The 13443-nt window shown below is 41.9% G+C and overlaps 1 protein-coding gene across 1 annotated transcript; it reads right to left on the bottom strand.

Moving 5' to 3' along the window:
* Positions 1-2873: 2873 nt before the first annotated feature.
* Positions 2874-12094, bottom strand: c2h7orf78 (chromosome 2 C7orf78 homolog). The gene is made up of 5 exons (XM_078200491.1): positions 11879-12094; positions 10522-10606; positions 8919-9061; positions 8016-8093; positions 2874-2918 (listed from the first exon to the last, which is right to left on the bottom strand). The coding sequence occupies exons 1-5, from the start codon at positions 12092-12094 to the stop codon at positions 2874-2876; spliced, it is 567 nt and encodes a 188-aa protein (XP_078056617.1).
* Positions 12095-13443: the final 1349 nt, after the last annotated feature.

Here is a 13443-nt window from a genome sequence, read left to right as displayed (position 1 = left end):
AGCAAGGTGGATGCTTGCCATAGATCACATGGTAAGATTTATTTCAATGAGGGGATGCTGTTGTGCTGCAGCTATCTCAAGCTTCTGGTTGGAGTCAAACCGTCTACTCTTGGAAACATTTTAGAGGCAGCACAGAGGTTGCTAGGTGCAGAGGCGGCTGTGCAAAAATCCCTGCTTGGTGATCCAGCACTTTGTCTCAGCCTCAAAAAAACACAATAAAACAAAAAAAAGCTCCAGCTTTGACCCACCCCCGCACACCCACGCCCCCTTGCCCCATCCATGGCAACCAATGCCATGTCATGCAAGTCTACCCACCCCATGTAATGATGCACGCTGCAGACTTTATCAGGAACATAAAGGATGTTCATTGACAAGGAAAATCTATACAGAGGCCAGCAGCCCCCTGGCTGCCCTGGAGCAGCCCACCAGCTGCCCCAATCCCGACATGTCTTCTACATGGCTTTTAGATGTATTCTACCTAAGGTAAGACTCCACTCTCTGGGGTGATTACCAACTCTCGTCCCAATGGATCCCTCAACACAGGTAATCCTCTTCTGCTGTGTTGCTCTTAAAGGACAATTACCATAATCCATTATGCCCTCCATGCCAATCTATGTCCTTCTACCCATACCTCATGGCCTGCATACCCTGCATGCCAACCTTTGCTCTTCCAACCACTCTCCATGACCTTTAATACCCCCGATGGAACTTGGTGCCAACTCAAGTCAACCAATGCCGCCTTCCACAGAGTATCCGCCATAAACAGACTTTGGGAAATAAAGTTTTAAGTTCTAAGGCCTGGACTCTTGCAATGATGGAGAGCCTCCAATTGGGAATCTTCATTAGCCTCAGCTTTTTGCAGGAAGGAGAGGAGGACCAGGCAGGTCAGGTAATGTTTATTTATTTTATTAGTCACAAGTAAGGCTTACATTAACACTGCAATGAAGTTACTGTGAAATTCCCCTAGACGCCACACACTGACGTCTGTTCAGGTCAATGCACCTAACCAGCATGTCTTTCGGACTATGGGAGGAAACTGGAGCACCCGGAGGAAACCCACACAGACACAGGGAGAACGTGCAAACTCCACACAGACAGCGACCCAAGCCGGGAATCGAACCCGGGTCCCTGGTGCTGTGAGGCAGCAGTGCTAACCACTGTGCCACCCATGGTAGCATCACAGGTGTTATGTGCCAAGATGTCAATGTCCCCATACCTATACCAAGGTGTCTGTACCTCACCTGACAGATTATTCCATGTGGAGGCTCCAACCTCCAAAGGAAAATTATGACAGCAATCACAATGTCATTAAAGTGAAGCCTTCAGGCTGGATACCTCTCCAATCATCTGTGGGGTGTTTTCGATCATGTGAGGGCCATTCAGCCAAACTGGTCATGAACTCACTCATTTACAGTTGAAGGTCTGGGCTTACATTTATGAACCATGCTAAGGATGACAAATAATGTATTTGACAAGATTTCAAGTTTTGAATAATAAAATTATGTTTATTACGTACAGTGAATCTAAATATAACACAACCTATCTTCAGGCATTTGTATGTATTTACCTAGCAACAATTATAGGAACTGGTCAGGGCATCTGGATTAGCCACGTAATGTGGCATCTGTTGCTGGGACACATGGAGTTAGCATGCACCCTACGACTGGCACAGCCAATAACAGAGCCAGCCAGCTACAGCCTTACAACTACTTCTTGCAACAACTCCTCAACGTTAGCAGCCATTAAACATTCACCAACAGATGAGAGACTCCATCACTTGTACTTTGCGTTTCTTCTCACTTAGCTCCACCAAACAAATTCAAATTATGGAAAGCAATTAGGACCAAAATTCTATGCTAAAATCAGAATTTGCAACCAGTTAGTATTATTAGCACAGCATCCATTTACTGTCTGATTTCACCTTAATCCAAAATTACCCCCCCCCCCCCACCCCTTTTATCGCCATGATACAAGTTATAGTGAAGCCTGAAAACTGTTCAACTAACATTCTATTGCATGGTTGTAAATCTGTAACGTTATACCTTCACCCAGAAATTTGCTGCTTATGGAATCATAGAATCCCGACAGTGCAGAAGGAGGCCATTCAGCCCACCAAGCCTGCACCAACAATAATCCCACCCAGGCCCTACCCCCTAATCACACATTATTCACCCTGTGGACTGTGGGAGGAAACCGGAGCACCTGGAGGAAATCCGCGCAAACGCTGGGAGAATGTGCAAACTCCACACAGGCAGTGACCTGAGGCTGGAACTGAACCCAGGTCCCTGGTACTGTGAGGCAGCAGTGCGAACCACTGTGCCACCATGCTGTCCATATCTGTTCTAATACCTGTTTAACAACAACAACTTGCATTTGCATATCTCAACACCTGTGTTAACATTGCAATATTTTTGAAGGTATTTCTCTTAAAAAAAAGTGTCAGGAAAACATTTGCTTGCTTCGAGAGGAAAATAGTTTGAAGAGCTCATTTTTGTAATAGAGGTCAATCAATTGGAATGATATTATCAGCATTGTTCAGTGAAGGGAGTGTGCTTTTCAGAACACAATCAGCTATATCATAACTTTGTACGGTGGCACAAAATAGGTGATAATGAATCGGAAACATGTCTTACTCCCCCCAATTTTTAGTTCCATGTAGCTCATACTTGAAGAAAAAAAGAAGACAAGAAAAATTGTCATACTGTCTGGTCAGCCTAATAAGCAACGTACCCACTTGACATATTGCAGTTAACACAAAAATACTGTCCGAAAATATATTTAGATTAGTGCAATTGTTTTGTGATTTCCAAAATAAATTGCTTAGCGTTAATACAGATTGTGTCGCAGTGCTGCTGTGCTATTTTGGTTCTCGCTCATTCACTGATTTCCGCTGGTTGTTTATGCTGCTGCTGTTGTTCCTGAAAGAGATGAGAATAAGATAACTTGTCCAATGTGCCTGTGAGAACTGCAGCACAGCAATACATGAATTCACCGGTGCCTAGGTTTTAGAGACCCTCCCCCACAGGGACATTCAAATATGTTGCACAATATAGGCCTTATACTACACAAACAGAAAATGCTGACGAAGGGTCATCCTGACTTGAAATGTTGGCTCTATTCTCTCTCCACAGAGGCTGTCAGACCTGCTGAGATTTTCCAGCATTTTCTATTTCTGTTTCAGATTCCAGCATCTGCAGTATTTTGCCTTTATCGTAGGCCTTACACTGCCTGTCTGTGGATAAAAAGAAGAAAAATGCACCAAGAACACTCCTTCACACTACCATGCAAAGATTTCCTCCCCTAAAGGGCATTGGTAAAGCAGGGTTTTTTTTACAACGATCTGACACTTTTGCGATCACTGGTTTCAGAATTGGGTAATCTGGTTTAATTTATTGAATTTAAAATTTCCAACTGCATGATGGAATTGAAACTTCTGCCCTCCAGATTATGAATCCAAGAATCTGGATTATAAATCTTATGACGTAACATATGCTTCTGTATCCAAGTGGTAAAGATTTAATGTGATGTAATTTTCAGTTGGCACTTATTCCATGGGTCCAGGGTGTTTTTTACGTTTAATATGAATGCAAATAAATAAGGACAGTTTTGTGCTGTAGATCATTACCCACTCAGAATTGGGTTTAGATCCAAGGATAAAATCTTACAATAACGCAGTAAAGGCTATTTGTAACCCACAAGGCTTTTGCAGTCAACAGGGGTAGGTGGGAGTTACATTTCAACAGCCTGGGCTAAACGTGAGTTCAATGCTGCAATCAGTTGTCTAACCCGGATTTTCAACACACGAGAAGCATCTTATGTAGGACTTTTGCAACTGCCTTCGCCAAACAGCGGCACAATGGTTAGCATTGCTGTCTCTCAGCACCAGGGACCCAGGTTCAATTCTGGCCTCAGGTAATAGTCTATGGAGTTTGCACGTTCACCCTGTATCTGCATGGGTTTCCTCCGGGTGCTCTGGTTTCCTCCCACAATCCAAAGATGTGGGGGGTTAGGTTGATCGGCCATGCTAAATTGCCTTTCAGTGTCAGGGGGACTAGCAGGATAAATACGTGGGGCTACAGGCTGGGTGGGATTGTGGTCAGTGCAGACTCGATGGGCCGAATGGCTCCTTCTGCACTGTAGGGATTCTATGATTCTATGGAGAAAGTACGTCTAGAAAGCGCTCACTGTGCTTGCACCAGCTCTGTACATGTGTAATGCACAGAAAGCATGTACTTCACAGGCGCCAAGTATACGGTGTGCAGAGACACACGATCTACTGGAAACTAGTTCTTGATCAACCGGTTGACCACAAACAATGTTTTGGGCAAAATGATTTAAGATGTCAGAATGAATTTTTTTGGTTTTTGTTCCGAGAAAAATTTGTTTCAGGTACAAATAAGGTTGCCAATTGTGATGAAATGTATTTCTGGAGGTTTCATCACATGACTTTCCTCCACTCTCCAGCCAGTAGTCGACCTATACATCTACCCTTGTGATGTATTGTCTTGCTACACCAATTGGAAAGCAAAAAGGCTCATTACTCAACTGGATAATTCTTGACTGTCAACCAAACCGTCTTTACTCCTATTTTCAATATTTTTAAAATCGAGCAAAGAGAAAATGTCCTCATGATTTTTCTCCAGGGCTGTTGAAAGCAGTGTCCTGGAGATTAATTTTCAATTCCTGAAGACTCCAGGCCAATCCTGGGGGGTTGTCAATCCTAGGCACTAAGGTCAGGATAAGGGACAGAGTGTTTGATTACTGGGCCGTTTCCCTTTAAGACTTCCAGGATTTCCAGTGTTTTCCTGGAATGTGGTTGTTGAAGTTGGCACAAATCGATCAGCCCTATTCTCACAAAGCGTGAGTTTGCGGGGGAGCGGGGGGGAGATGAGAAGAGAGGCGCCACTTGTATTATTTCATGACCTCTATGTTTTCTGCAATGGAGGGGGAGGGGGGGGGGGGGGGGACGGTGGCAGTAGAGCATAGAGGTTATTAAAGCGACTCTGCAACAAGTCACACTGTTGCCTGTGCCTGTACTAACAATTGTTGGTGGATCCCCATGGTATACTAAAGAACCACAAGTGAATATTCTATTTTTTTCACCTTCCAAGCATTTTAAGGCGTAATTAAAATGTTCTAGGTTTACGGTTGTCCATTTAATGCCAGCACAAAATCATGTCATGGGGCTAGGCCTGCATTCATTCTGAATCTAGACTATTTAAATGGCTGAAGGTAGGACATCTAGCTGATTGTATGGCTGGACAGGTGCATGACATTTTGGTCCAAGCAGAGGGGGCCTTGAAAATTGCTGGGATGTGTTTAGGGACCAGGGTGGTCTAAGTTTCTGAAATAATTACATTCAGCACGGCTTGGAGCAAAATGTATATTACAAATGTCGAGTTGTGGTATGTATTCTATCACATATTCATGAGAAAAAATAAATCAGAATTGGTTACCTAAAGACAAACATCAACGCTGTAAATCCAGAGCTGCCTTTGTCTCTGTCGATTATTAATAATGTCAATTTGTCAAAAATTTTCTCTTTTGTGATTGCAGAATGAAGTATGAATATAGAACCATAGACCCCTAGAGTCCAGAAAGAGGCCATTCAGCCCATTGAGCTTGCACCGAGTCTACGAAAGAGTATCCAGGCACTCCCTCTACCTGTCCCCACAACTGCATGCATTTACCATGGTCAGTTCCCCTAACCTATGCATCTTTGGACATTAAGGGATAATTTAGCATGGCCAATCCACCTAGCCTGCACATCTTTGGACTGTGGGAGGAAACTGAAGCACCCGGAGGAAACCCATGGAGACACAGTGAAAACATCCAAACTCTACACAGACAGTGACCCAAGGGTGGAATCGAACCTGGGTTCTGGTGCTGTGAGGCAGCAGTGCTAACCACTATGCCACAGTGCCACCTTAATGATAGATAGGTAAATATAAAATCCACATTATCAGTGACATGAGATTACATGGTAACAGAGCATAGAGAGATAGCTGTGTGTGGAGTCTTCTCGGTGTACCTTGTCAACAGTTAGCATAATGTTCAATAGAAGATAGAGTATGATAACAGCATTGATTCCAGCACTATTTGTAAATTCCAAAACACAACTACCACATCTAAGACCAAAAACAATAACAACAATGTGATTTGCCAAAGTCTGCCAATGCACTCTCATCAATAATGTCCATCTTAGGTACTGGACCTATGGAATGGATCTGTGGATTGGACCTGTATATCATATAGTATGTGTTAGCTGTCGCTCAGTGATAGAGCTCTTACTTCTGTGTCATAAAGTGATGGGATCAAGTCTTACTCCAGAACCATTACCACAAATTCTAGTTTGGCACTTCAGTGTAACACTGAGGAAGTGCTGCAACATCAGTGGTGTTGTTTTTTGGATGAGGTGTTAAATGGAGACCTTGGCCGGAATTTTACCACCCCGCCCGCCATGGGAATCGGAGCGGGTGAGGGGCGGACAATGGGAAGGTCCATTGGCCTTGGGAGGGATTTTACGGTTTCTGGACAAACAAGGCTGTAAAATCCCGCCCCTTGTCTTTGCAGGTCGGTGGAATAGATCCCATGGCACTGGTTGAGGAGAAAAAAATGACTTGCACTTATTTAGCATTTTCACAACCTCACAATACCTTAAAGTTTTTTATGGCCAATTAAGTAATAGCAACACTCCAACAAAACTGGGGAAGTGGAACAATATGATCACTGCTTTCCTGTAGAAAACAGAATCACAAAATTGTTACAGTGCAGAAGGGGGCTAATCGGTCCATTGTGTCTGCACCGGTTCTCCTGAAGACCATTCTCCTCCCTTCACCCTGTAACCCTGCACATTTTTCCATTTCAGATAATATTTTAGTTCCCTTTTGAATGTTTCAGTTGAACATGCTGTTAGCATCTCATCCGAGTACTCCCCCATAAGTACAGTGCAGTGGCAGCCTAGAATTTCATGTTCAATTCCTGAAGTAGGACTGGAGCCCACAACCTTCCGACTCAAAGGTGTGAGTTCTACTAATAGGTATGAGCCATGGATAAAACCCCTGATGTCCTGGCCAATATTTATCCCTTAAATAACACCATAAAAACAGTCGATCAGGTTATATCTATCTGTGTACACTCCTTGTGAACCAATTAATTCCTGAATTTCCTACACTACATCAGTGAGCACACTTCAGAAATATATAGGGTCTCAATTGGCAGACTGTAGATTGGGCCAAGAATCACAAATAAATTATGGAATTCATTTGGGGGTGAAGTAACTCCAGATCTGGCCTATATGCCGCATCTTAGCAGAAAAGGAAGATAATACCCCAATTCTGTGATTAAAGTCTGATGAAAATGACATGTAAATGAAAAGCCTCATGAAATTCCTCATGCTGTCTTCTCCAACCACAGTTCACAACATTGTGCAGCACTTTGGGGTACAATATCCAATTGATTCACCCTAATAAGTGCATAATTTTGGTGGAAGATTGGCAAAAGCATGAAGCATAAGCAACCTCTTACCTGTTCTTGCCTCTCCTTATTTTGATGGAATGGTCTGTACACAGTGAATTGGGGTTAGTTGTACCTTTGTGTGATAGTATAAAATGTGCAAAAGCAAATCGGCAGCCATTTTACATCTCTTCAATTTTTATTTACATTGGAGTCATTGGAAATAAAACTGAGAGAGATATAAAATAGGCTACCAACTCACTATAACCTAGTACATAAAGTCACAATCTACCCTCAATGCATACATTGCAAAATGTGTAATGGAATAAGTCTTACAAACGTTGACACTCTAAGTCCTTCAAAATTAATATTAAGCTCCAACACAAGGTCAAATGTCGTCAAACTACATTTTTAAAGTTGTCTCTGAGAATGCCTATATTGTGAAGGTAAATCTGTAATGTCTGAAAATGTTATTACTTTTGATTAATTATCATATAAAATAATGCATTGTGCAGGAATACAGCCATGATATATATGGAGTACTTCAGCCATTCACCCACATTTTGCCAAAGCTTTGTAACTTTCTCCTCCACTCGGTCCATGAAGACACTGTGTGCACCCCGATTCCTCCAGTGTCTCTGGAAAGGAATTAAAATGATAACAGTCGTGTTTCATGCCAGACAGATACCACTGCAAAATTGTGCTCAGGCTACATTAGAAGGACAAATGAAACGCTTTTCACACAGCCACTAAGGGCTGAATTTTTAAATAGCCACAAGAGATGGGAGTGGAGGTTGATGGGTCCTCAATTCCCTGATACCAGTTTACTGCCACGTTTCTACCTCTGAGCCATTTTGAAACTCAACACAGGGTGGGAATAACTACTCACCCGCAAGTGACCGGTAGCTAATTAGGCTTCATTAAGAGTCTATTGAACCCACTCCAGTGATGCTGACTGGAATTTACCAGTCAACATGCAACCCATTCACTAAGCCCGAAACACAGCCCAGGAATGAAGACAGCCTCCTAGTGGCAGGCCAGCGCTGCATCAACCGTTTTTGAGGCCACGCTGTGAATGGTTCCCTCTCCACTGGAACGAAATGGCAGCTGTAGCCAGTTTTAATTTCACCTTTTAAAAAAATCCATCTGTCCTCCATCTTGAGTCACCCTCCCTATCCTAAATATATCTCTGATGGTGGGAGTGCCGACTACCAAAGTGGAGGGCCTTCTTTTGGCCCTGCAGCCTCAGGTGTCCTCAGGTTATCCTTAATTGGACAGCAAGCATGCCCCCTGAACGCTAATTGGCCAACTCGTCATAAACTACCTCGAGTGTCAGGCGTCAATGTAATGCAGGGCTGGGATACAGCAATATGCCCAACTTCAGGGTCGGGACCTCAGGACTAAAATCCAACCCCAAACATCTGGCATGTGTTGAATGACTGCCTGATAAATTAAGTACTGACCGTATAGGAAGCTGATTTCTGTGGCCAGGTTTCTCTCCTCAGGCTGAGCTGTGGGTCCCATTTCAATTCCTGAGGTTTGTGAGTCTCAAAACGTTGAGAACATGTGCCCTTTAGCTGCTTGATATCTGGGAGAAGCTTGTGAGCTAATGAAAGAAATGAAACATCAGTTAGTTAATGTATGATTCATCTGTAGTCAGTCCAATAAATTTTCCATAGCATTGCTCAAGTGGTGCTGTCTTTCAGTTGAGATGTTAAACCAAGGCCCGGTAGCCCTTACTGGTGGGTCTAAAACACCTCACAGTTCTATTTCAACATATCATAAACATGCATGTTTACTGGCAGTCAGTTAGGCCAGGTCGGCACTCGCACCTTAAAAGGATAGAACTGGTTTCAGGAACAGAAGTTTTCAGAAGTTTTCATGCAGCACCAACAGCAGCATGGAGATGAAACAGAAGAGACCTTTAAGTCTCATAACATACAAACAACTTGAGAAACAAAAGGAGCCTATTTGTTGGAAGATGGCTTAAGTCAACTCTGTTCAGGGAATGGCTACTACACAGGTGGAGATGTTTGACTGTGGGAAAACAAAAATGAGAAGATGAACGGTTTGCTGTTTAAATCAAACTGAGTTGAAGATGATTAACTAGGGAATGTCAGTTCTGATACGCAAATGGTAGCACTTGTAGGACAGATAGTTTGAAAAGTCTGAGGACACATACCAATCGACTCAAAAACAGCCTCTTCCCTGCTGCCATCAGACTTTTGAATGGACCTATCTTGCACTAAGTTGATCTTTCTCTACATCCTAGCTATGACTGTAACGCTACATTCTGCACTCTCTCCTTTCCTTCTCTATGAACGGTATGCTTTGTCGGTATAGCGTGCAAGAAACAATACTTTTCACTGTATACTAACACATGTGACGATAATAAATCAAATCAAATCAAAATAAGCCTGAAGGGCTGGATTCTCCGACCTCGCCCGCAGCTGGGATTCTTTGATCCCACTGAAGTGAATGGAGATTTGGCAGAGTGTCAAATTCCCTGTTCTCACTTGCAGCGGCGGCGGGGCATGAACGGCTGGAGAATTCCAGCCTTAGTGTATTGAATAAATGATTCAGTCAGTTTTTTTACACTTGGCAAAATAACGGCAATCTGTTCATGCTATTGAGTGAAAAAGTCTTAATTCCCTCAACCAAATCAATCCATGTGATTTCAAATAGCACACCATTTACTCTGCCTTTAATTAAAGTCATTAGTTATTTGTTATGAGTGTGTCTGCTGACGGTAATTATTCACATTTCTGATTGCACGTAATGTAATATTTTCAATGCCAAGCTTTAGACATGATTCTCAAATCTAGCCATCAGTATGAAAATTGCAATCCATTAAATCCTTCAAAAGTAGAAGTGATCACCAAACACCTTTATATATGCAGTTGTTTGTTTAAGTGATAATCCACTTTAAAACCATTACACATATCATGAGCATTGGAGGCAATTTTTCGCAACTATATGCCCAGGAACAATTAAAAATGTTTGTTCCTCCAATCATTTGTTACAGTGGGTTCGCATTAATTTCCTAATTTATCACAATTAATATACCTGTGTTTAAGTTCTTTGATTTGAGCTTCAGATTGAATGGGTCCCTGTCAAAACTGGTCACAAAGTTCGGAATATTGGTGTCATACTAACAATAGAAGAAAAAGACAGCTATTATAATCATTGCATGTAGTTTTGCAGAAATAAACATACTTTATCACCATGGCAACCTTTGTATGTGTCGACAATGAGAAACATAAGATCGGCTACAACAATTATTACCCAGCAATGCAGCGTAATGGCAGGATCTTGGTACTGCAATTTTCCACATGCTTAAAGAGATAAGGGTTTACAGTTGGATTTCCTCCCACAGCGAGATCCCCATCTCATTGGTACAGTTGGAATGAGTTCTTATTACGTCAGGATTTTTGAAACTTGAGGGAAAAGTGAAGTAGGAAGTGATAAAGGATTGTGGGCAGAGAACAGGGCATTGTGATTAGTTTTGGACAACAAAGAACTTGCATAGACTCGAAGAGGCAAATCTAATATGCTACGGTGTGTTCTGTGCTGTAATTTTCTCAGAGGACTATATCCCCCATTGTTTTACACATTTCTTGAATGGAAAATTAAGGTTGAAGTGGTGAATTCCAGGTCACAATTTCTGAACTGCCCTGGAAATACAGTGATAGTCAACAAAGCAGTGTCAGTGACTACTGAAACTACAGGGCACCTACCCGAAACAGGCAAACTGATGCATTAGGCGGTGGAGAGGCAATGAAGGGTGAGGTGGCGTGATAATTAAATGAGATTTTGTACAGGATAGGATGGAAGCAATACATTTTTGAATCAGTTGGATTTTCTGCCGTTAGGGTTAAAGAGGTTAAAAGGAAGGCTTTGAAAAATTGAAGTTCACAGGTGACGAATGCGCAAATGAAAGTTTCAGTATTGGGATGATGTGCTGCTGGGAATAACTGATATTCTCAGTGTTGGTAATAAGTAATTGTGGTGATAGATTAGAGGTGAGGATTAAAGTTCAGTTCATGTCAAGCTGGAGACCAAGGCTCTGCATTGTTGGATTGAGCTTAATTGATATCTGGGCTGCCGGAAATCAGAGGGTGTAACATAAAAAGTTTCTTGCAGAGGCTGTACAGCATCATTTCAGTCTTGGCAAAGTTGAATGACAAAAATGCTCCCTCATCAATAATTTGGAATCAGATAAACACTACAACAGTAAAGTCATAAAGTAGGCAAGTGGGAGGCTGTAGACCTGGACACCAAAAAAGACAATACTTTCAGGAGAGGATGTTTCATCTGGATTTCTGCACTATCTCATGCTTTAGAAGCTTATATATATATTTGCAATTGTAGAGGACGGCTGTCTCTCTAATTCATAATTAGAATAATATTAATGAATAAATACCTGTCTGAAATCATGTGGTTTTGAATCTTTGAAAGCACCAGCCTTATACTTTCCGTACTTCACAAACATAATATTAGCTTCAAATGGATCAAGAATTTTAAACCTGCAGACAAAGTTTGAAGTCCCTTTCTTCACAACAACTTCAGGAAACAGAACCTTTCTACATGTTCCAACCTTCTTAAAATCTTTTGACGTGTTTGCTTTTTCCCAAGCCATTTTCTCATTGAATATCGCTGAAGATGTGTAAAATTGTGGACTGAAATCTGGAGGTTTCCTGTTCCAGATAGAATGCACTGGTTCTGGTTTTGGATGAACATAGCTTTTGCTTCTAGTCACAGTCAGGTTCTGCCTTGCACTAAATTTGATGTTTTGCAAAAATCCAAAGGACGGTTCACTAAACAAAGCGATCTTTGGATCCATTTCCTCATTTCATTGGCATCCCATGGATAAAAGTTGACTTCGGAGCATCAAGTTTCAAGAGTAACAGTGAAATTCTTCTGCAAGAGGGCAAAAAAAAAATGTTAGGAGTGTAGTATAAGGTCTGGCACACATAGGGTTAATGGGGGACTGAATACAGTGACGTCTACACAGTGATGTAAGAGTGCACATGAATGCACCCATGGTCCATCCAGTGTTGGACAGAGTTGTGTCTATGAACAAGCATGGAGACAGCTCCCAGCTTGTGCCTTTTCCTGTATATTTGTAAATAGCTGCAAGAATCAAAAAAGACTTATAGTTAACCTACATATGACTATGAAGAAGACTCCTTCAGACCTATCGAATTGAATCGAACCCAATAATATATGAGGGTAGCTTGTGGACACAAAAACCAAACCTCACAGAAAATGCAGAAAATAAATAAAATGCTGGGAGACTGAGAAAAGCATTCAGCAAAGTAGTTTGACCTGAAAAGAAACTTGAGGAGCTGAGGCACAGAGGAAAAATCACCAGAAAAACATTCCAAAGTAAGGCTTGGAAGCTGAAGGCAAAAATTTAAAATTCCTCACTCAGGCAAAAAACACCATGGGATTTCTTGGAAGTCCAGCTTCTATTCCCAGAGCACAGAGTCAGCAGAACTAGCAGGAATGAGCTAAAACATTTAAATTCCAAGATGAATAAGTCCTGAGAAATGTTTATGTACTTCAGTGGTCAAAATTGCCTCTTAAAAACTCTGTTGGAAAAGTCAGATCCTTGAGTTGGCGCCTGAAAGTGTGCCATACTCCAAATAGAAAAAAAACACTTGGGAGAAGCTGGCTTCTAAACTCAGCCAAGAGCAAGCAAAAGTCAGGATTTGACAAATTGGTGATTTTAAAGTGAAACTCTGAACAAGACAACTCTGCAGGTAACTGATCCAGGCAGTCATTGCTGAAAATATGATTTCAAGTTGAGTGCAATTACCATCGTAGTGGAGCTCACCAACAATGGCGAGAGTGAGAAATTCCTTTGTCTCCAAGAGAATGGCAATGCCACCTTCAAATTCTGAAAGCTCTTAAAGCAAAACCTACATGTTGGATATTGTGGTACTGAGGCTAGGAAGAAAGGAGGGGTAAAAACTAACAGAGCTT

The sequence above is a fragment of the Mustelus asterias genome, chromosome 2, assembly GCF_964213995.1.
Source record: "Mustelus asterias chromosome 2, sMusAst1.hap1.1, whole genome shotgun sequence".
NCBI lineage: Eukaryota > Metazoa > Chordata > Chondrichthyes > Carcharhiniformes > Triakidae > Mustelus > Mustelus asterias.
This window is presented reverse-complemented; position numbering and strand designations above follow the sequence as displayed.

What these genes read in the sequence shown, in the direction of transcription:
- c2h7orf78 (XM_078200491.1), bottom strand. Translation starts at nt 12,094, where the DNA reads ATGGCTTGGGAAAAAGCAAACACGTCAAAAGATTTTAAGAAGGTTGGA. An exon ending in ATCAAAGAACTTAAACACAG is followed by an intron (nt 9,062 to 10,521) that starts GTATATTAATTG and finishes TTCTTTCATTAG; the next exon opens with CTCACAAGCTTCTCCCAGAT. An exon ending in AGAAATCAGCTTCCTATACG is followed by an intron (nt 8,094 to 8,918) that starts GTCAGTACTTAA and finishes ATTCCTTTCCAG; the next exon opens with AGACACTGGAGGAATCGGGG.